General features: G+C 39.3%; 1 protein-coding gene across 3 annotated transcripts in view; it reads left to right on the top strand.

Moving 5' to 3' along the window:
* hdac7a (histone deacetylase 7a) overlaps nucleotides 1-22,504 on the top strand; it is a 95,723-nt gene that overhangs the window by 66,574 nt on the left and 6,645 nt on the right. For all 3 annotated transcript variants that reach the window (XM_030139771.1, XM_030139772.1, XM_030139773.1), the window contains 16 exons: nucleotides 466-566; nucleotides 1,884-2,006; nucleotides 2,141-2,250; nucleotides 4,214-4,315; nucleotides 4,966-5,137; nucleotides 6,686-6,891; nucleotides 7,534-7,737; nucleotides 8,936-9,164; nucleotides 9,345-9,478; nucleotides 10,335-10,455; nucleotides 10,781-10,830; nucleotides 12,309-12,416; nucleotides 13,023-13,078; nucleotides 14,644-14,731; nucleotides 15,721-15,840; nucleotides 15,927-16,024. In XM_030139771.1, the coding sequence (XP_029995631.1) occupies nucleotides 466-566; nucleotides 1,884-2,006; nucleotides 2,141-2,250; nucleotides 4,214-4,315; nucleotides 4,966-5,137; nucleotides 6,686-6,891; nucleotides 7,534-7,737; nucleotides 8,936-9,164; nucleotides 9,345-9,478; nucleotides 10,335-10,455; nucleotides 10,781-10,830; nucleotides 12,309-12,416; nucleotides 13,023-13,078; nucleotides 14,644-14,731; nucleotides 15,721-15,840; nucleotides 15,927-16,024 (2,022 nt within the window). The remainder of the gene's footprint in view (nucleotides 1-465; nucleotides 567-1,883; nucleotides 2,007-2,140; nucleotides 2,251-4,213; nucleotides 4,316-4,965; nucleotides 5,138-6,685; nucleotides 6,892-7,533; nucleotides 7,738-8,935; nucleotides 9,165-9,344; nucleotides 9,479-10,334; nucleotides 10,456-10,780; nucleotides 10,831-12,308; nucleotides 12,417-13,022; nucleotides 13,079-14,643; nucleotides 14,732-15,720; nucleotides 15,841-15,926; nucleotides 16,025-22,504) is intronic.

Below are 22,504 nucleotides of genomic sequence, written 5' to 3'. Positions count from 1 at the left end.
GGTAATAATGATGACGGATGGAGCCTGAGAACGGGATGTCCTCACCAGAGGGAAACTTCTGAGGGGCTGATTGTAGAGAGACAGACATCTGAGCTGAGCTGATGAAGGAATGTCACAAAAACAGCCACAGAACTGAAATAACGACACAATGACAGTTTGACAGCCCACAAGTGTTTGCCTAAAAGTGAGCGTGTCAGGTTGTGATTAGAAGAAGGAAATCAGCTGATAGAGCTCAGAAACAGTGAGAAAATTTGACTTATGAAAGAATTATGTGGGGAGAAATATCCATCCTGACTGAAGTTCTCACTAAGACTTCTTTCTGGTGTTATTACTTGATCTGATGATTTGTGTGTATTATTTTTTACCCCGATTTATGGACAACCCAACCCACCGGCTTTAAAACCCATTTCTAGTGTGCGCTTTGGTTATTTGCTCCACTAAAAACATGTGTTTTGTATTTGACAGAACACAAGGCCCAGACTCCAGTGTTTCCTCTCAGCCTTTGGTCTCGTCTCCGTCACAGCCGTCATCTGAGGGTCCAGAGGGGACGCCACTCCGCAGGGCAGGTAATCTCAGCCAGTGTCACCCAGCGCTGGAACATAACACACTAGTCAATGATCCAAGGGCATACAATGGAATTAGGAAATACACTGTGGATTTTCATCACTTAATCATAGCCAGGAAAGTATTTTGACAGTTTAGTGCAGTTACTTTGGCTCTTTCTTTGACTTAAAGGGGTCATATTTTGCATTTTTAAAAAGAATTATGAATTTTAAAACATTTCCCTGTGGTCTACATAAACTGTAAATGCTATGCTTGGGTCTGAATTCTTAATTAAACTCCACAGGTCCATCTTCAACCCTATTTCTGAGTAATCATACCAGAAAGGTTGTTTTGAGCGCCGGCCCTTTAAATGCAAATGAGCTACTTCACACCCCACCCCCTCCAGGTTGTTGACTGTGCTGCTCTGTCCCATTTCTCGGTACTCAGAGAAATGTTTGTCGGAAGTCTTGACCTTATATGTGCAAATGTCATGACGTAACTAGATATAGACGCAACAAGTTAAGAAGGAATTAAAATGAGTTGTAGAAATCCACTCAATTTTTGCCAAAATGAATATAAAGATAGCTTTGCAGCACCTGGAGGGTTCAAATTCAAACTTTTTGAACTGTTAGGGTCCCCAAATGCACAAGTAAGTGAACCAAAGACTACTAAAAGTGGGTTTAGCAAAATACGACCCCTTTAAAGGTGGCTGTTACCATGCGTGCAAACAAGCCCCCCCCTCCCCATTTCCCCTCCTCCCTCTGTAAATGGAAAGACACAGGCTTAGGCTACTTTTACGCGTAGCTGGATATCTGGCAAAATGGAGATTTTTCCTCTGCGTTTGTGTCTATTGTTTATATGACAAAAATGGCCACGCCTGCCGAAAACTACGGTTTCTAAAAACTGGAGATTTTGGCAAATCTTTAGCGTTAGCATGTAAACAGAGGGAAACGGAGATCTCAGACGGACGTCACAGTTTTTGACAGAAATACATTTGCGTCACATGTGTGACTAGTTGTGATTCTTTTCAGGATTCTGATTGGTTAATGCATTAATTGACCATCTCACCACCCTGCCATCTACTGGGGTGGTGTGCTCGTGACAGTGTAGATATACAGGGCCGTGTAAATGAAGAGTTTTCTGAAAGCAGTCACGTTTGCACAAGGTTTTTTTGAAAACAAAGAAGGAGAAACGTCTGTTTTCCAAAATACCCAGCTATGTGTAAACACAGCCTTAATCACAGTTGTGTTATGACCATCCAACCAACAGGTGCACAGTGTTCAAACATAATAACCTTAAGTAACATTCCCTTATTGTTTCAATTTCTGTCTTATATGTAGCATCTGAGCCCAATCTGAAGGTGAAACACAAGCTGAAGAAACACCTGAATACCCGCAAGAGCCCCCTCACCCGCAAGGAGAGCGCCCCCCCTACTATTAAACACAGAGTACCCGAAACACTGGGTAACTGACTAATGAGCTTTGTGTTTTCATACATGCACTATTAATGTTCCTTTATGATATAATTGTGTGATAAATGGTATTTAATGTGCTCAGATGCAGTTGGTCTGTTCTAATGTCTCTGGTTCTGTGTCCAGACTCGTCTCCCAGCAGCAGCAGCACTCCGGTCTCCGGCTGTAGCTCCCCCAACGACAGTCTGCCCAATGAGAATGGGCTGCTGCCATCTGCAGGCGGCCTGTCGCACGAGGTTTGTGTTACGTTAATGAGCGCTTCCAGACTGTAAACAGAATGTTAAACACCTGTTGACAAAACCATCTATACCCAACATGTGTCAAAACATGAGCTAAAACCTGCTTATACTGTGAATCACGCAACTTGCAAAGTATGCTGCCTGAGAAACTTTACCTTTGATAGAAAAAAGTGTGAAATACTAAAAAAAAAAAAAAAAAAAGATGTTCAAAGGTAAGTGGATGACAATATAAAACCGTGGCAACTCACAGTGCTAATAAACCGTGGTGTCTTTGTTGTCATAAAACTCAGAAGGTTTAACAAACTCAGTGACAGTTTGGCGGAAGAGGCAGAGGAGGCGTTCATGCACATGAGCTGTGCCTAGAAGCTGAGTAATGACATGTTTAAAACAATGACACTGGAGCATTAGCATGGTGTTTGTCAGCTGTTGGTGCATTATTTATTTAATCACAAGAAGTCAGAACACAGCAACCTCTGTCACACCTGCTGTCAACGTCTGAGTCCTGATTCCTCAGAGTCAGGAAAGAGATTAATTAAATGTCATGTTTTTAAGATCAACTTAACATTTTATGAACCGCTTGAGATTTCATCTTTTTTTTTTTAAATTTGTCCAACTTGTCACTTTTGTTGCTAGATTTAGCGACTCTTGAAACTACCCTAGCAACAAATTTATCTACTTTTAAAATTTATTTGGAAACTTTTAGCAATTTTTTTAGAGTGACTCAAACGCTAAAACACACACATTTTCCTCTAAATGACACAAAATTATTTTCTCTGTCACAGTCATAAAAACACATCTGTCTGTAGCTGTAGAAGGCAGTGTTTCCAACTTAGACACTTCGTTGGTATATTTAGGGATTTTTCAGACCCCTCTAGAGAGTCATTATCAAAAAAGTGTTTTAAGACAAATCTTTCAACTTTTTCTAGTGTTATTAGAGACATTTGCAGATGCTGACGTGAAAGCACGTATCCTCCTTTGTCTTAAACAAATCACTGAGTATGAATCAGTCCCATTGTCTTTGACAGTTTTCTCTATTTTTTTCTTTTTGTTAATTGAAGATTGTTAATTGAAAATTGATTGAAAATTAAAAATGTTCATGTTTTACTGTCACTTGTTGTAGTCTTCTCAGTGGACCGTAAGGTTAAACATAACGTGCTGTGTACTTTTAATCCCCCTCGGCCAAATGTAGTGTAAGATTCTGTTGAAAGTAACTGCCCTGTAATTTACATTAGATTGTCTTTGTGTAAAATTTATCACATACATATTTATATTTGAAAGTACTCAGATATTATAACTGCACAAGGTCACCCATTTTCAGTAGACTTCTTCTCCATGCCAAGGTGTATCCACAGTATAAATTTGGGGCAGATATGTCAATGCATTCTTCAGATGATGCAATTATGTTGTTGAATAGACAGACAGACGGACGGATGACAAAATTACAGTATCCCTCAGCCGAGAGGGAAAAACCAAACCAAACTGAAGAAAATGAAGATAAACACTAAACAAATAAATAACAACCTAAGTAACTCCTCCAGAATGTCTCTTTTGGGTCACTTTAGTCGGTACCCAAGCCCAGATAAAGGAGGAGGGTTGGAACTGGGACATTAAAAAGAACAAGAACTGACAGAGTGTAGTTCATTTATAGTTCTAAACATATTTAGGGTGTTTTTATTGTCACTGTTTGTGTCTAACACAATGTTATTATTCTGTCCTACATCATTCATTACAATTACAATTATGCAAATTAGGTGATGATGTTCTTTAGCAGCTTCTAATGACTCTAAGGACAGACAATACATACTTTACTTCCTGAGGAGTTGGAAACATTGCTTGATATTTCATCTTTTTTTTGTTTCCTTTTTCTTCAACAAGAACTCCTCTGTTACCGAGTCACTAATGTAAGATCTGACTGTAATGGAGTATTTCTGAAGTCATTATTTTTATCATGTGTCCTCAGGCTCAGAAGCTGCTGCTCAGAGATGGAACTCTTGCTAACTTCACCATCCAGAGTCCGTCCACTCAGCCCACCATCACACTGGGACTGCCGGCTAATGCCAGGGTAAACAACCAGAATAATCCAAGTATTCTCATGTCATTTTTGTTTTTTACCAAGCTCTTTTTTATTTTCTATTTTCACATGTATAACAAAAAACATACAACTTGAACATGAAACTGTTGTATCCAAATTCCTATCCAACGGCCCTCCCACCCACTCCACTCCCCTCAAGTACTGGACCTTCATTAAGTTTATGTACAGCTGGACATAATATACTTGCAAACAAAAATATATAAACACCCTTCAAATATATGTACAGACACGTACATATATATACATGTACACGTGCATATTTGTAAGTTTACATACATACAAATAAATAAGAGGAATCCGAGTGTAATTTTTAACTGTAAACACGGAAACATACATAAAGTGCTTAAACTCCACTGGCTGTATAGTATTAACAGTGTTAAATTTAACAAAAGAAGCTCACATAATATCCTAAACAAATCTGAACTTAACAAATGAAATTAACAGAGATATCGCAATTAAAGCAAGTGTCATACTCATAGAGCCAGGTTCAGGATGACATTTAGAGTTGTGTAATGAAATTAAAGAAATTAAAGTGTCATCAGATTTATGTCATATCGTCTTTATTTCCTGTGATCTTTAAAGTGAAGTTGTGATGATCTCCTTACCCTGTGTGTTGATAGGCTGATGGGGAGTTATCGTCTCTGAAGGTGGGTCGGGTGCCCATTGTTACTGCGGGGGGGTCACCAGTCTTCCTCCCTCTGAGTAGAGAGGATCAGGCTGGGCAGCTGAACCCCCACCTGCCCGTCATCATCCTGGAGCCGTCTGGACTTGTACACACTCCTCTGCTCACTGGTAAAACACACACACACAAACACATGTATGTACACTATAGACACACATATTCACATATCAAAGGGTGGAGAGTAACATGTACAAGTACTTAAGAATGAAGTGAATTTACTACTTTATACTTCTGCACAATGTTTATCTGGCTGATGGAGTTATTTTTCCATAGAACCGCAAACACTTATTGATGCATTGATTGGCAGAACATACACAACACCCTTTTAGATTATGTAGATGTGATTATTTCTAAACAAAAAACCTAAATTATAGTGTACTTCAGCTGGTTATTATTATTTTTATTATAATATCTTAAAAAAAATAATAATATAACTGAACATCTTACAGCTGGTTGAACATGTCACCTTCACACTTATTATACATAAAGCAATTCCTAGAAATCTATAAAAGGAAATCTCTTACTTGACATTTTATGATACAGTCTTATTGAGTACAAAAATAATGACATAACATCATGAATTAGTGTATAAGCATACAAAAACTTACTATGGAAAAATGTAGTCTCACTTAATCCAAAATATCACCAAACATGCACTGGACCTTTGAAATAACAAACTATTGCAACTGAGTAACTGCACAGAATGACATTTCCATTTCAATTATGAGTCTAATTGCAGTTTGATTAATTGTGCAGCTCTACTGCCTGTTTCCACATTGACTATTTAGACTTTACTACTACACTGCAGGAACGCGCACCCACAAAATTTCATAGGCTGTAAGATATTGAGACATACACTGAACCAGCACTGAAGCAGTGAGTTTTAGTCTTACTGTTTTACTGTGTTATAGCACCTCCCAGTGGTGACAGTCAGACACTACAGTCTTCATTTTCAGATTTAATGCACAGTTAATGTATTTTAACCCTTAAAGACCCAAACAGCCAGCGGCGACCAAAACCACCTACTGATCTAAAATGTTTAATACCTGTTGATCCACTAATCCTAACAATACGTGGAAATAATTGGTGTAAAATGCAGTTTGTCATCTCTTCATGGTCATCAGACATGACCCATTCGGACGTTCAGAGGCTCTGTAGTGAACGTGGAAAGGCCATCATCTTCTACAACATTGATTCACCAGTAAAACCCATGGAGTTTGATAAATGACAGTGAATGGAGACACTTGGTTTATGTTCAGTTAATGATATATTCTGTGTACAAAGTCACTTTTTCTTCAGTATTGTCTGTTTTGATATAATAACCTTGACTCTGAGTTTTCATGAGCATCTAATGCTCTGTGAAGTAAATATAAGAAAAATACCTGATTTTCACTGACAAAAGCACAAAATACAGAGGATAATATTGTAATAAATTGTGATAAACTTAAGATTTATGTAAGAAAAGGTTAAATATAGAGAAAACTTTATTTAGGAACTGCCACAAAAGTAGCACTGGGTCTTTATGGGTTAAACTGAATTAAAATGATGAACAGAAACACATTTGTTATATAAATATTACATGTGCTCTAAGCTGCTGATATGTTCTTGCATATAATACATACATATGTCCTTCCCTGTCTCTCTTTGTGTTATTACAGTACCAGGTCTAGACACCGTTCCCCTCCAGTTCCCACCCCAGTTGGACCACCTGGCTCCAGGGGGCCCTCAGCCCCACAAGCCCCTGAGCAGAACACGCTCCGAGCCCCTCCCACAGAGCCCCCGGTCTCTTCACACTCATCTCCTCCAACAGCAGCACAGCAGCCAACTACTGGAGAGACTGAAACAGCAGACTCACCTGGGCAAGGTAGGGACAACTGAACATACATGTACTCATCCATACTGATGGAGCATCTGACCCATTTTTATTTTACATTTCATCTATTTTCATAAAGAAAATTGAGCATCCTGTCCAACATGTCTTCATTTGATGATGTCTTATACAATATTTAAGATAAGACTTTATTTATCCCACTATGGGGAAATTAGTTAACAGCAGCAACATACAACAAGCAATCACTGAGAAGAAAGGCAGGTAGAAAAACCACACAAGTGAAAATGACAAACAGAACATAAAAAAAGAAAAAAAATTGATATTTATATAAATAAAGAATTTGCACATGTACATGGTCTGATATGGGGGAGGGAATGGGGGGTGGGAGGTGGGGGTTACTGAACTGTTATAAAGTCTGATGGGTGTGGGGAGGAAGGACCTGCGGAAGCGCTCCTTCTTCCATGGGGGATGTAAGAGTCTGGTCCTAAAGGAGCTGCTCAGGACCTCTACAATGGGGTACAGGGGGCGGTAGGGGTTCCTTCTGATGGTTGTCAGCTTTGCCGACATCCGTCTGTCCACCACCTCCTCGATGGAGTCCAGCGGGCAGCCTAAGACAGAGCCGGCTCTCTTTATCAGTCTATTGAGTCTCTTCCTGTCTAAAATGTGCTTTTGCAGCTGATGTCCAAGTCCAGTGAGAAGCCCAGACTGCATCAGATCCCGTCTGAGGAGATGGACTCCGAGGACGGTGGGGGATCATCACCCACAGAGCCCACCTACCCAAGCAGAGTGAGGGCGGAGTCATTGAGGGAGGCGGAGCAAACAGCATCCAAGAGCCACGAGGAGCAAATCAACCTTCAGCACACACTCATACTCAACCAGGTTTGATCACATTTTGACATAGAAGATACAAATGCCTGACAGGTTGAGTGGAACGAGGCCACACTAATGTCCTGGATTTCTCCGTCCTGTAGATGGCAGCATTGTATTTCCATTAGCGAGGTCCAAGCTGTAGTTAAATGCAGTTGTGTGTGTGATAAGTACTCATATATATCAGAGTGGTTCAGTTCTGTTGATGTGATGATGTGGTGCATGTGTTTACCTCAAGGTTACAGTGCAGTGAGCCCTCAGTATCATGTATATTAGTGATTTTACCAGTTATTAATCGCTGTCAGAAATTACCGATTTAGTTACTGGTGTTCCTGTTTTACCATATTGTCATCCTTTTCACACTTAGATCCGAGGAGCATAATCAGACAGTCTGAAAATTTGTGCTCATTTACCCATAAAGACCAGAACTATTTTTGCGGTGACTTCCAAATAAACTTTTATCTACATTTAATTATAACCAAGTGAGTTATCACCATTTATTATTATAATATTATAATTGGCAGGTCTTCTTCACAGAAAGTCAGGTGTTTTCCTGTATTTAATTTACTGACCATGTAGGTATTAATAAACTCAGTAAATTCAAAGGTTATTATATCAAAACAGAGAAAATTGAAGGAAGCATGGCCTTTTCAACGAAATATATGTAATTTATTTTACATAATAACAGGCCTCTACACCACAATTATTTGTCGAACTACGTGGGTTTTATAGGTGAATCAGTGTTGCAAAAGGCAAGGGTGTTTCTGTGTTCACTACAGAGACAAGGGATGCATTTGAAAAAGGCCTCTGATGCTGCTGAGAAACTGAATTATTTGCATGTATTGATAGGATTAGTGGATCAAACGTTTCTAAATATTTAAATAAAAATAAATTTTAGATCAGTAGATGCTTTTTGGTCTTTGAGGGTTACAGTAAACATTTACGACACTTAGTATTTATAATCTTGGATTATTGGTCTAGTAATCTTAATTAAGCAAACAAGTAATAATTTTAATCAAAGGTAAATTAGTTAAGAAAAGACAAACAATTATATCGAAGTTTCAATGTTCACAAGTGATCTAAACTGTAAGAAGTGCTCATTAATACATTTATCACGTAGCAAATTCAGTGTATATGAACCTCTACTGGCTTCATCACCTATTAACTTATTAACATTTTCATTATATCTGTGTCCTTCATTTATCTGCAGTCGTTGCTATGGGAACAGCAGAAGCAGCTGCAGCAGTTGCATCGGCAAATGGAGACCCTGGCGGTTCCCATGTTACGGAGCGGTGGTGGGGGGGTCGGTAGTGCTCTGGGGGTCCATCGGCCTCTGTCACGCACACAGTCGTCCCCCGCCTCCACCTCTCTCACTCTACCTGAGAAACCCCTGAGCCTACCTGGACAGGAAGTCAGCAGCAAACCACGCTTCACCACGGGTGAGTTGGCCAGCGTCAGGTCCCCAAGTGTTTTCAAAGTGTCCTGAGTGGGTCTTAACGCTGTTATAATTTTCAAACATGGTTAAGGGTGAATGTGAGCAGCACTTTGTGTATTTATACTGCATATACGTGTATGTAAAGCTGGGGGTAATTCTGTTGTGTGTGTGTGTCTACATCCAGGCCTTGTGTATGACTCTCAGATGCTTAAACACCAGTGTACCTGTGGTGACAACAGCAGCCACCCAGAGCATGCTGGGAGAATACAGAGCATCTGGTCCCGTCTTCAGGAAAGAGGACTGAGGGGACAGTGTGAGGTACAACATCACAGTGACAGCCAATGTCCTTAAACCAAATCTAAGTGAATTTACCGACATCACATTGCTTCAATATCCTCCAGACTTTGGACGTACATGAGATTCATGTTGATTAAAAACTAACAACCCTTCTGTCTTCCGTACATTATTGCTCATTGTATCATTTTGATTTATTATTCCTGTAATATTCTCATTACCCCACCCCCCGAAGGTGAGACAAGGGGAACTGTTTTTAGTTCAATTTGTTTGTTTTTTAACACTTTAGCAGCAAAACTGTTGGTTGAATGCATGTTAAATATGGTTTATAGATTGCCAGTGGCCCAGAATAGATGTCAATATATTTTGGGAAAAAGAGGTCAAAATTTCTATATATTTTTTTTTTATATAAATTTTGTATCTCTTTTTTTTACCCATTTACTTATAATGGGCAAAATTTCACGTCTCTAGCAGCAAAACTATGGGTTGAATTCATACCAAATTGGATTTATAGATTGCCGGTGACCCAAAATAGATGCTATTACATTTTGGGAAAAGTAGGTCAAAGTTCAAATTTTTAATGAATTTTTTCAATCTTTTTTTCTCCCTTGTACTTATAATAGGAGAAATTTCACATGTCTATAAAACCATCAATTTTGTTTCAGTTTAATTCAAACTTAGCGCATATATGGAGACAACTGATATGCTGACATCAGCACATGCATAGACATGATAACATCAGCTGGATCGATGCCAAAATAAGCTACAATACGTTCAAGGGGCGGGGTTTGTTGTGCCTGGCACAACTTGTTTAGATTTGTCTTGGCTTCTTCTTGAAGTTTTAGTGAAAAGATGACACGAGTATTTCCTGTTGCTACAGAGTATTCGTGGTCGTAAAGCCACTCTGGAGGAACTGCAGTCAGTGCATACGGAGAAACATGTGTTGCTCTACGGCACCAACCCACTCAACAGACTCAAACTGGATAACCGCAAACTGGCTGGTATGTTACGACTTTGACTCACAGAGTCACCAAATTATAAAATTTCAACTTTGTAACTTATACAGTCATTTATCAGCCACCGCATGAACAGTAATATAGCATCACCTTCCAATTTGATTATACTTTAGTTCTTTGTTGATTAAAAACATGTGATTCCAACTTTATATACATATACTCCAAACATTAGATGTCAAGAATAATCAAATTCAAAGAGACATGACGAGTCAGTAGTGTAATCCATGTTTCATTAGCCATCAGTAGGTAAGATTTAAAATAAAATTGAATACATTTGTGCCATTCATTTTTGCTGTTTGTGTCTCCACAGGAATCCTCTCTCAAAGAATGTTTGTGATGTTACCATGTCGGGGTGTAGGGGTAAGAGCAAAACACACACAACTCTATTTTAGATCATAATATTCCAAAGCTCTTAATGAAAGCTATTCAATACAATCACTGCATTGATGAAAGACAATATTGTTTCAAAGCAAAGCAGCTAAGACAAACGAGAGAAAATTACAAGAAAGAAAGAAAGAAAGGCAGGATATTAAAGAGGAAAAGAGAGTTGGCTCAGGCCTCAGCTAACTTTTGCCTGACAGTCTGTGTCTGACCATGACAAGTCAGACTAATGAAAACAACATGTCCATGACCAGGGATAAAAGAAATGCCTTGGATTTCACTGTCAGTCAGCCAGATGGACAGTGATGCCAGTTTGTGAACAAACAGAGGAGGGAAAAAAAAACAGTGGAAAAGAAAATTGATCTGGCAAAACAGGCATTTTTATTCTAGAGCCACAGCTGGAAGTTGGGTCATCCATGTCTTCATAGAAGGCCTGAATGTACTTTTTATTGCCCCCAAGGGTTTCAGATGTAGACAGGCAAAAGCACAATGCGTATAACAAACCACATTAACACAGACGAGCAGAGAAGTTGTTAAACATCCACAGCACAAAACGGGAGGAAACAAGGTGACGGTAAAATATAACACCCTAAAGCAATACAGAGAATGACATCAGTGAGCACTTTCAGAGCCTTTATGACCCATTGTATGTTCAGAGTTGTAGATTTGCCTCAGAAAGTACATTTTTAATCCATAAATACCCAAATATACACTGGTGACCAAAACCATTTACTGATCTAAAATGTTTAATACCTGCTGATCCACTAATCCTATCAATACATGGAAATAATCGGTGTAAAATACAGTTTGTCATCTTTTCATGGGCATCAGATATGACCCATTTGGACGTTCAGAGGCTCCATAGTTACCATGGAAACACCATCATCTTCTACAACATTGATTCACCAGTAAAACCCAAGGAGTTTGATGAATAACGGTGGATGAAGACACTTGGTTTATGTTCAGTTAATGATAAATTTTGCTGAAAAAGTCAACTTTTCTTAAGTTTTTTTGGTTTCTGATATAATAACCCTCAACTTTAATCTGAGCTTTTATGTACAACATAATCAGTGAATTAAATATAGGAAAATACCTGAGTTTCACTGGAAAAAATTCTAAATGCAGAGCATAATATTATACTAAATGGTGATAAATCACTTTGTAATGATTATGTGTAGAGAGAAATTCATTTGGAAGTCCCCATAAAGAATAGTTCTGATCCTCAAATGTAATCTCAGCATGATGATTAAAATACATGATCAGTAAATTAAATATAGGAAAATACTTTATTTTCCCTGAAAAATGCAAAATAGAGAAGGTAATGTAATATATGGTGATAAATCACTCGTGAAAGGTTAAATAGAGAGAAAAAATCATTTGGGAACTGCCACAAAAGTAGCACTGGGTCTTTATGGGTTTAGTGATATTTGGTGTCGTCCTCTGTTTATTTCTCGCAGGTTGATAATGACACGATCTGGAACGAGTCGCACACGTCCACGGCGTCACGCATGGCGGCGGGCAGCGTCGTCGAGCTGGCTTTCCGAGTGGCTAAAGGGGAGCTGAAGGTGAGCGTACGCCGCCTCAACCGTCTCTGACTCAGTGACTGAAGACACAAGTCATGTACGACGTAGTTCTGTTTTGTTTGGCTCCGTTGTTCAAACAAAAATTACAGTTTACTTGCGAAGCCACTGATTATCAAACCAAAACCAACTGTGAGAACAAAGTTATTGTGAAGAGTCTGTGGCCGCGTCCAGTGTTTTGTTCATTCATGTCAGTTTGAAGAGCTTCAAACCCACTTCAAAGTTTGTGTGAAGCCCTTCAATAATGGCCTCAGTTTTTCTTCCTTTTCTTCATGACGCTGATTAAAAGTCCGAACTGATGAACATGAGCCTTTTGTTACAAGTGGCCAAACATAAACATACTATTTCCTAAAAGTAGTTATTGCTGGCATCTTCACCACAAGTGGGTTTAACCTCGATGGTGTAAAACAAGAGAATGAAAGACAATATCCACCACAGAGCAGAGGTAGTAAACAACCATTATGAAATTTGCCTCCAAGGAAGAGATTTATTCCATGTTCTAAATTGCAGGACTACAGTGCCTTCACTGTTTCTTTGGACAGTTCTGGACTCATGAAACGCTCATTAATTATATGTTCTTCTTCTGCTCAGAACGGCTTTGCTGTGGTCAGACCACCAGGGCACCACGCCGACCCCTCCAATCCAATGTAAGTAGTGTGTGTGTGTGTGTGTGTGTGTCTGTCACATGACCGACCACAGGAAACTCTCCTGTTCTGGATTTACTGTCAGCAGCTGCAATATGGAGAAGATTTATGAAGTGGAAACAGACAGACAAAATGAAGATTAATACTTTTTGAGCTTTCTGTATATGACGATGTGTTGTTTTTGTCTTGATACAAAACTGAGGATGAAAAAATAAGACAAGGTCCGCACAACCTGGTCAGCCAACCAAGTCAGTTTTGTGTCAATGAAAAGAGGTGATGACACACACATCCAGTTGTTAAAAGGTGTGCAGGATCCCAAAAAGACTAGTGGATAAAAAAAATCAGACAAGGTCCACACAACCTGTGAGCTCCCAAGAAGATATTTATTCACCACAGTGACGTTTCGGGCATCGGCCTTTCATCAGACAGGCCATGACACACAGCTGTTTATATAGAATACTAATTGCAGTATCGCGTGACAGGTAATGCACATTATGTCATGATAACAATAACTTTTAAATAGAAGTGTCTTTAAATTCATAATAATTCATATAAGCACAATAATTGAGTTTCTTTAAATTACTATGAATACAATAATCAGGTTTCTTTAAGTTTAGCGCAAATTCATACAAATACAGTGGTCAAGTTTTGTTTTTGTTTTTTTTTAACTTGTCCTATCCAGCATCATAACAGCAGAATGGTAGTCTGGCTGCCTTTTGGTGCTGAACAAATTTGCTTTGCTCAAGGAAACTTCAAGTATATGAGGCCCCCCTTGATATTCTACTGTCTTTATTCTGACTGACTGATTATTACCGACTCAACTCTTCTGAGCACTGGCCTCTATAGATGCTGTACTTTTTTATTTTCACATTTTGACATGTATTGTTGTAGAGCTGAAACAATTAATTAACTAGAATCGATTGGAAAAATTATTCGATTACACTTTTCCTGAATTGAAGCTTCGTTTCCTTAATTGCACTGCTGCTATACATTGGTTCCAATGTTGTGTCTCACACGGACGCTTATTATAACGCACATGAAATTGTGAGTTTTTAAGTTGGATACAATTTGGTGAAGACTGCAGTACACATATTTGTTTGGTGTTTATAGATATTTTTATATATGCTTTTATACTGTTGATATTTCTATACAGATGTTTTTTAGATATTCTTTTACTTTTATACTTTTTGTGGTTGTTTCAGTTGGTTCTGGAATAAAGGAGACGTTTGTCATTTTCAGACATGTCTTTTTCATATTCTTCTTATTTTTTTTACCAATTCAAGTAACTATTTAATCAAATCGAAGAAAATATTCAATGGATTAATCAATTACAAAAATAATCGATCGCAGTAGCTCTACACCGTTTACATTGCAGAGCCATAGTCTAAGTTCAGGTTCCACATTCAGCCCAAAATGGTCTGAAGGGGGTCGGACAAGTAAATTAATGACAGTGAAAAAAGTAAAATTACATCAAGAACCAGAAATACCATATATGTGTGATAAAAGTGTTGCTTTGTCTGAAGTGACTGAATGTCATTTTTTTTCTCTCTACTCTTTGTCTCTATCAGGGGTTTCTGTTACTTCAACTCAGTGGCCATTGCAGCCAGACAGCTTCAACATAAGCTCAGCGTCAGTAAAATCCTCATAGTGGACTGGGTAAGACATGCCTCAGCACTGATGAACCTACACAGAAAACTGTTAAAGGGGTCATATTTTGCTAAACCCACTTTTATTAGTCTTTAGTTCATTTATTTGTGTATTTGGACCCTAGTAAATGGACTGAACTTATATAGCGCATTTTCTATACCTTCATGGTGCCCAAAGCGCTTTACAATTCCTCACATTCACCCATTCACACACACAGCCTGGCCCTACTGGGAGCAATTTTAGGGTTCAGTGTCTTGCCCAAGGACACTTCGACATCTGGACAGTTGGAGCCAGGATTCGAACCGCCGACCCTTTGGTCATTGGACGACCCGCTCTACCAACTGAGCCACAGCCGCCCATAGTAGTAGCCGCCATACTAGTAGTTCAAAAAGTTTGACTTTGAACCCTCCGGGTGCTGCAAAAGCTATCTTTATATTCATTTTGGCAAAAATTGAGTGGATTTCTACAACCAGCTGTAATTCCTGCTTATGTTATTTGTTATGTCTATAACTAGTTATGTCACGACATTTGCACATATAAGGTCAAGACTTCCGATGAACATTTCTCCGAGTACGCCATAATTGTTTGTCAGCAGCAGTGGTTGTAGTCCATACTGAAAATATGTCCAAACTTCGAGCCGATTACCTAAAATGTTCAGTTGCTGGTTGTATTAACAAACACAAGTGGCTGAACGAGACAGAGCAGCACAGTCAACAACCTGGAGGGGGCAGCGTTCAAAACAACCTTTCTGGTGTCATTACTCAGAAACAGGGTTGAAGATGGACCTGTGGAGTTGAATTAATGAAGAATTCAGACCCAAACATAGCATTTACAGTTTATGTAGACCACAGGGAAATGTTTTAAAATGCATAATTCCATTTTAAAAAAGCAAAATATCACTCATTTAAAAGCCTTTAATAGAATACCTGAATCCTGGGTGAATTCATCTACCGTTTGTTTAGTAAATGATCCCGTGTTTTTCCTTATCTCATCACTAGGATGTTCACCATGGTAACGGGACCCAGGAGGTGTTCTACAGCGACCCCAATGTCCTCTACATGTCACTTCACCGCTATGATGATGGAAACTTCTTCCCTGGCAGTGGGTCACCGGCAGAAGTGAGCGAATGTCCTGAACAGCACATGGTATCACTGATCCACCGGGTCGTAGCATTTCATCAAATATATGACTGACCTGTTTTTAGGTCGGCTCTGGGGCTGGTGAGGGCTTCAACGTCAACGTGGCCTGGACCGGAGGACTGGACCCCCCCATGGGAGATGCAGAGTACCTCGCTGCATTCAGGTAGGGAGCTTTGATAACTCATTATGTCACAGGTCCAGCAGCTCTACCTCATAAGGAAACAGCAGGCCATTTCACTCATACAAACACCATCACTGTCTCTCCTTATCAGTCGGACTCTTTATCAATCCTCATATTGATTCCTGATCAGTTTTTCCTACCAAACAGTTTAGGTTGACTGCCTCAATGTCTTCATGTATTATTTTCCCTCCTTTTACTGTTTTTGCTGGTTAGGAGCTGATGGATGAGTCAAGCTGACTGTCCTCACCTCAAATAGATCAAATAAAACATTTACAGTATTTTGTCATCGTTGTCGGGAAGAACCCTCATAAATCCATTTTTGATCTTTTTATTTTGTCATAAAATGATTCTGTTGGTCAGTCTTCATGTTGGCCTGAGAGTTTTAGAACTGTTAAACCAATAAAAAGTGTTGAAAACAGCTTGTGACTACATCTCTTAACACCATTCAGTTGCTTAGAATATACATCATTTTTCCAGTTTCCTGTAAAATAACTGTTTTGGACATAAGAGGTTTCCACCCATCAGCGATATTATGTAGGTTTGTAGTCAAATTAAGTTGCTCTGATGTGAAGTGGTTTCAAATACATGCCATTCCTGGAATTTATAGCCTCAGTGCCTGATATTTCAGTGTCATTTGGGAAAAATGTCACACTTACCTCTCAGTGTCTTGTAATTCAAGGGTTCTGAGAGGAAACTTGGCTTGTGTACCTCCTGCTGACATTGTTCAGAGATTGTAGAAATCAAAGGTTAGATTTTTGGTGTTTATGGCTAACCGCTGGTGTTTTCAAGGATGTAAGGGCTTAAATATGTGATTGACAGCTTTAATCATCAGTAACTGTGAAGTACCCCTCAGATATGACTCTACTGTGGTTCAAATGTGGTAGCTTCCACAACCATGAAAGTTTGGCTTCATCCGTTTTTATATGTAGCCTAGTCTGTTGATTTAAGCCAGGGGTCGGCAACCTGTGGCTCTGGGACCACATTTGGCACTTGGGCCCTTTTTTAGTGGCTCCATGTGACTTTGTCTAGAAACATATGGAAATGAATTACACTAAGGCTATTTTTTTTTCTTTACACATTTTTTTTTATTATTGTCGGAACCATAAGGTCAATCTGATGTTATGCAGCTGTGAAAATATAGACTATACTCCAGATGAACCTAAAAATAGAAGCAGTACAAGTAGTAATAGTGGAGTACTTTTTATTTTATGACACTGACTGTATTCATTCGTATTCTCCATTGCAAAGAAAGCATTCACGTAGGCTACCGGTAAATTTTTGCTACACAACACAATAATGGAATTTTATTTAGTGTATTTTTGTAATTTCTTTGTAGTTCTGTAAATGCAGCAAAACTTTGATTTATTCTCGACATATTCCATGCAAACTAATCCTAAAGAGCTTCTTAAACAGTTACCACTTTGAGGTAAAACATATAAGGATATGTTTTGGCTCAAGACAGTTTTTTTTTTTTCTCTTTCTGTTCTAAAAGGGCTCTTTAGGTAGTAAAGGTTACCAACCCATGATTCAGGTTAAAGAGGAAAGAGGCCTGGTATGTAAAGTTGTGTATTTCCACATTCTGGCACTGTTTCCCCTTAATTTATGCAGAAAGATGCTTCAGTATTGTGTGGCATTTCCACTCTTATTCAAAATGCTCATCTTACAGACAGTACAACTACAGTGTCATTGTCTTTTCATGTGACACATATCTGTGCTTTGGGCCATCGCTTTCTCTTCTTTGTAATGCCGCCTTTTTGCAAATTTCCAGCAGCATAGACATTGTTTTGCAATCCAGATCTGTCAGAAAAATATGGCTGCGTCAGTAAAAGGGCTTGATTATCTCAGAAGCGAACGATTCTGATGGATTGGACAATGTGGACCCAGTCCTATGTTCCCATCCCTGCTTATCAGTTGCATCATCAGCACATTAGAGGCCAAGGACACAGAGCTGAAGTAGATCTTTTACTGTGGTCATGTCATGTTCCCAATGAGAGGCCAATCCATATTGAAAGCAGATATATTTCTGTCTTTAATTTATGTCATGGAAATCCAAAGTAGATAAGGCAACAGACCAAAAAATGAGACCGCATGTAGCTCACTGTTCTGCTGTCACCCCCACTCCACTTTTATTGATCAGGATTAGAGTTTTGACTGGAGCTGTAATCAGACAATTTCTCCCATTTCCTTCTCTCTGAGCCACAACAAACACACTTAAGCCCATCAGAGGCTCGGCTTCACATCGCCTCTGACGTATTCCTTGCGTAATTAATAATCCTTGTCATTTGGAGAACATGTGTCTGGCGCTCCCCCCTTTTTCCAATAAATTCTGATGCTTTACAGTAAATGGTCTCCAGGTTTTGTGTTTGACAGAATGTGGACTGTTACTTCCTGCTCGCGGGTTAGATAATTGTCATTGGTGGGTGGTTGGCACCAATAAAGTTGCAGCAGTGTGGGCTCTTCGGTCGTCTGGTGTGCCGAACCCCAAGGAAACTGTGGTGACCGCATGGTTACTGGAAAAGTGGAACAGTGGCAAATTCACAGACTTACAGTTGGGAAAGCTACACTCAGAATGTATGTGTTTAGAATATTTGGTTACGGTCTGTAAATAGACATGGTGAAACACAGATGACTCGCGTAAACTCATCAGTTGCGTGAGCTGTCGTTACTATTTTTCCAATGCGTTGGATCAGTGGAGCTCATGTGGGGAGTTTCTAAAGTGAATGGGCAGCTGGATGAGGCCGTCTTCACCGTGTCCCTGTCAGATCCAGGACTGTTGTGTGTCTCCCCATGACCTTTGACCTACAGCAGAATGAAAGGTTTCATAAGGGGGAACAGTTCACCTGCACGGCAGCGACATGTAAAATATTGCATGTTTCATAATCAGATACACATTTTAACTCATGGAAACAGATTTAAGGTTTGCATAAGAGCATTTAATGCAGCTTTGGATACTGCACATATCATATTTGCAGATCCATCTGCTCATAATTTAGATTTTAATTTGTCCCTCTTGTTTATTCTTTCCCATCAGAATTAGAATAGAGCTCAGTAACTTTGGCCTGACTCCTTTCTGTAGATGTGTGTTCTCCAAGCAGCATGAGAGGGTGTTTGTTTCTTTCAGTTAAATAAAAAAAAAAGAAAGTTTTTTTCAAATTGAAAATTAAACCCAAAGAGGTTTAAGGACCTTCTCGACTCATCAGACTAAAACGAATTAGGAGAGAGATGTGCCCTCTGAACAGCAAAACTAATTCACTGTGATTATTATTATTACATAACGCCAACTGTAGAGCCGGGGATTTAGATCTGGATCTAATATAAGGTCCAAATAATTCTCTGTTTGTTTCACTGTGCTCAGGGCCCCAGATGGAGGAAGTTTACCACATCTAAACATTTCAGAAAATTGTGTTCCCGACTAGAGAAAATAATACTAATTTAGGATGAGATCTGAATTGGGATCACAGATTCCAGGTGAAACCTGACCTGAAACCGGTGCACACACACATTCCTGCCAATACAGTAACAATAGATATTTAAAAAAGAACATCTGTCTTTTGTTTACCACAAAGAACTTTTTACACATAAACATCATTCCTTCCTTTTGGAGTGTGAGGCCAAAACCTAGAATCTTATTGAATATCACAGTGGGTTTAGCAAATGTCACTAAAACACCAAATAAATGTGTGTGTGTGTGTGTGTGTGTGTGTGTGTGTGTGTCTATATTTACAATCCATTAGGAATAAGTAATGACTGTTAATACAGGCCTTTACAGTCGCTCTGCATCATTTCCCTTTAGTCTGTAATAGAGCTCCTGTACTCTGACTGCAACTTTAAAAAGTTTTTTTTTTTTTTTGCCTTTTCTTTATTTTAGATGTAAAAACTATTCATCACACACACATACACACACCCTTCACCTCCAGTCTATTTAAGCTTGTAAATGTTTAATGCTCTTCATGTGCATATAAGCCATTTAATAAATTGAATGTTATGGTTTTATGTTTGCGAAGGCTTCATCTTCAGATGTCAAGCTTTGTTGTTTTTTCACCTTATCCTTCACTCACCCCCACCACCACCACCACTACCCCTCTTTTCCACCCCCCCATCCCGGCCCTCATCCATGCTCTCCCTTTTTCCGCTCCTCCTTTGATTGATCTTTAATAAGCGTCCCCTCCTCTCCTCCGCCCTCCCTCCTCCCCATCATCTTTCCATTAGTTTGTCTGTAGTGGCCCTCTGTGGGGGGAGTGTGGCGGCTTTAATGGGTCTACAGGGGAGGTGGGGTTGGTTTTTGCGGTTGGACGTGTGCATGTGTGGGTTTGAGCGAGGAGTCATAATCATGTTCATACCCTGCATCTTAACTTCACCAAATCTTAATGGATTAAAATGATCAAATATAAATTCAGTCAGGATGACACAGTCGAATAATTTCTGCTGCACGTGATTTACTTGTGAAAATTAATTCAAGCGTTTGTCTTTGTGTTGTGTGTTGGCAGCGTATACGCTCACGCAGGAATGTGTTTGTGCGTTTATCTATTTGTGTCGTCTATGAGGTCATATTGTCCATCTGCACGCAGTCCTGACGGCGTTACACGTTCAGATACATGCATGTGTGTGCACATAAAGGGGAGGGAGGTCTCCAAAGTCCCCAGGCAGAATAATGAAGGTAAATGGATCCCAGATGGACTGTTTTTCCTCTTTTTCTCTGTGTTGTCAATGACGTGAGGAGAGTGACAAGCCTCTAATGGGAAACAGACCCACACACTCCGGCTTTGAACTCCACCGACAACAACCGAGCTGCAGAGTCAAGCCTCTCCCCGCCTCGGGATACCACCGCTCTCTGCTCTACAACAATAGCATTAAGGAAATCTTCCTTTATTTCAAGGATACAAACAACTCAGAGCAGCTACAAAAGCTGACAAAACAGTATGACTTTGTCAAGTGGACTTGAATTACTCACCAGTCGACAGGTTGCTCAATAGTCCCCCGTCAGCTCCGTCTAAGCTGCTGAGTCTGGGATCATCCTCACTTTGCTTCCACTTGTCAAAGTAATGAGTTCTTTTTAGATTTGATCATAAATATTTGTCTTCTCCTGGGGAATATTCACTCTGACAATGCAGAGTTTGATGACAAAACAACTTTTCATTTAATATTAGGATCTTACTGATGAGATGAGTGACGTCCCATCCGTCACTGAGCTTTAGAGAAGATGCAGTCTAGGCTTCTGTGCAGCTTCGCTCCAGAAACTATCAGATGGTTGTGTTTTTTGACAGTGTGTTGAAGCGCACATCTGTTGCGATTCATCAGGTACAGATTTCATTATTAGCATTTCTCCATTAGCAAAGCTCCGCTCACATTAGTCAAGTCGTAAAAGTCAATTGAAGATGACGTGTTTTTCCACTAAATGTTATTACCCAGACAGACGGCTGCACCACATCGGAAAAAAATAGCGTTGTTGTATTTTTTTTTCTGGAATCTATATTATGATATTAAATAATACATGGATGGTGGCCAGAGGAGTTGAAATACTCCATTTGGAAAGAATGAACCTTTGTAGAGTGATTAGAGAAGGACATGAGGTTATGTACATCAGTCGCTTTGAAGGCTCTATGGGAAAAGTACCGATATGTCGTCAACGTCAAAATAAAGTTGTCTTTTATTTTTAGATTGTAGTGGACATCCAGTTCCATGGAGAATTGTGATAAGTGGTCGACTGACTGATGAAGCATGCTTTACTTTCTGCCGTGTCTGAAAGGAAACGACACTCTGATGCATGTGTGACTCGTATCTGTTCAGTTCAATATTTTGTCGTATTTAAAAAAAAAAAAAAAGCACAAGATAGAGGTTCAAGCTTCCTTCAGGCCAACATAGCAATACAAAAGCAGCATGCATGTGCAGGTCTTAAAAAGTATGGAATTTTGAAATGCTGTTTTCCAGACCTTGAAAAGTCTGGAATTTTGTGTGAAAGTATGGAAAAAAGTTCCTCTCACAGTCAACTTTTAGAGTATGCGCAAAGGCACATATTCTTGTAAGATAAGATATACATGAGGAAAGCAGATGAAAAAACTTCATATGATTTCACTAACTGGTCTGTACTGGAATGATATCCAATAAAAGCTGGAGCCTACGTGTTCAACTTCAGGAGGTTGTCATTTGTTATGTGTCTGAATCCAGGAAATAAACATTACACCATGCACTGTATGAGGAGATGTCCAGGTCAAATTGATTTAAAAGTTGTTTTTTTATCTTAAAACAACTATCCTGTGTAATGTAGGCTAGGTCGGGAAGTTGTACCATTGATGAAATTGGCTGTGTAAGAACTACAGTGGATGATGCAAGCTGTAACCTACCATGACTTGGTCCTGGTCTTATAGTAAATGAACAGTAGCAGAAAAAATAACCTGGATCAGATTAATGTGAGTAGCGTCATGTGAATGCAAAGGACATGTCTGCACGCTCATGACAGTGATG

Source organism: Sphaeramia orbicularis, chromosome 7 (genome assembly GCF_902148855.1).
Source record: "Sphaeramia orbicularis chromosome 7, fSphaOr1.1, whole genome shotgun sequence".
Classification (NCBI taxonomy): Eukaryota; Metazoa; Chordata; class Actinopteri; order Kurtiformes; family Apogonidae; genus Sphaeramia; species Sphaeramia orbicularis.
The sequence above is the reverse complement of the archived record's forward strand: the minus strand, read 5'-3'. Positions and strand labels throughout refer to the sequence as shown.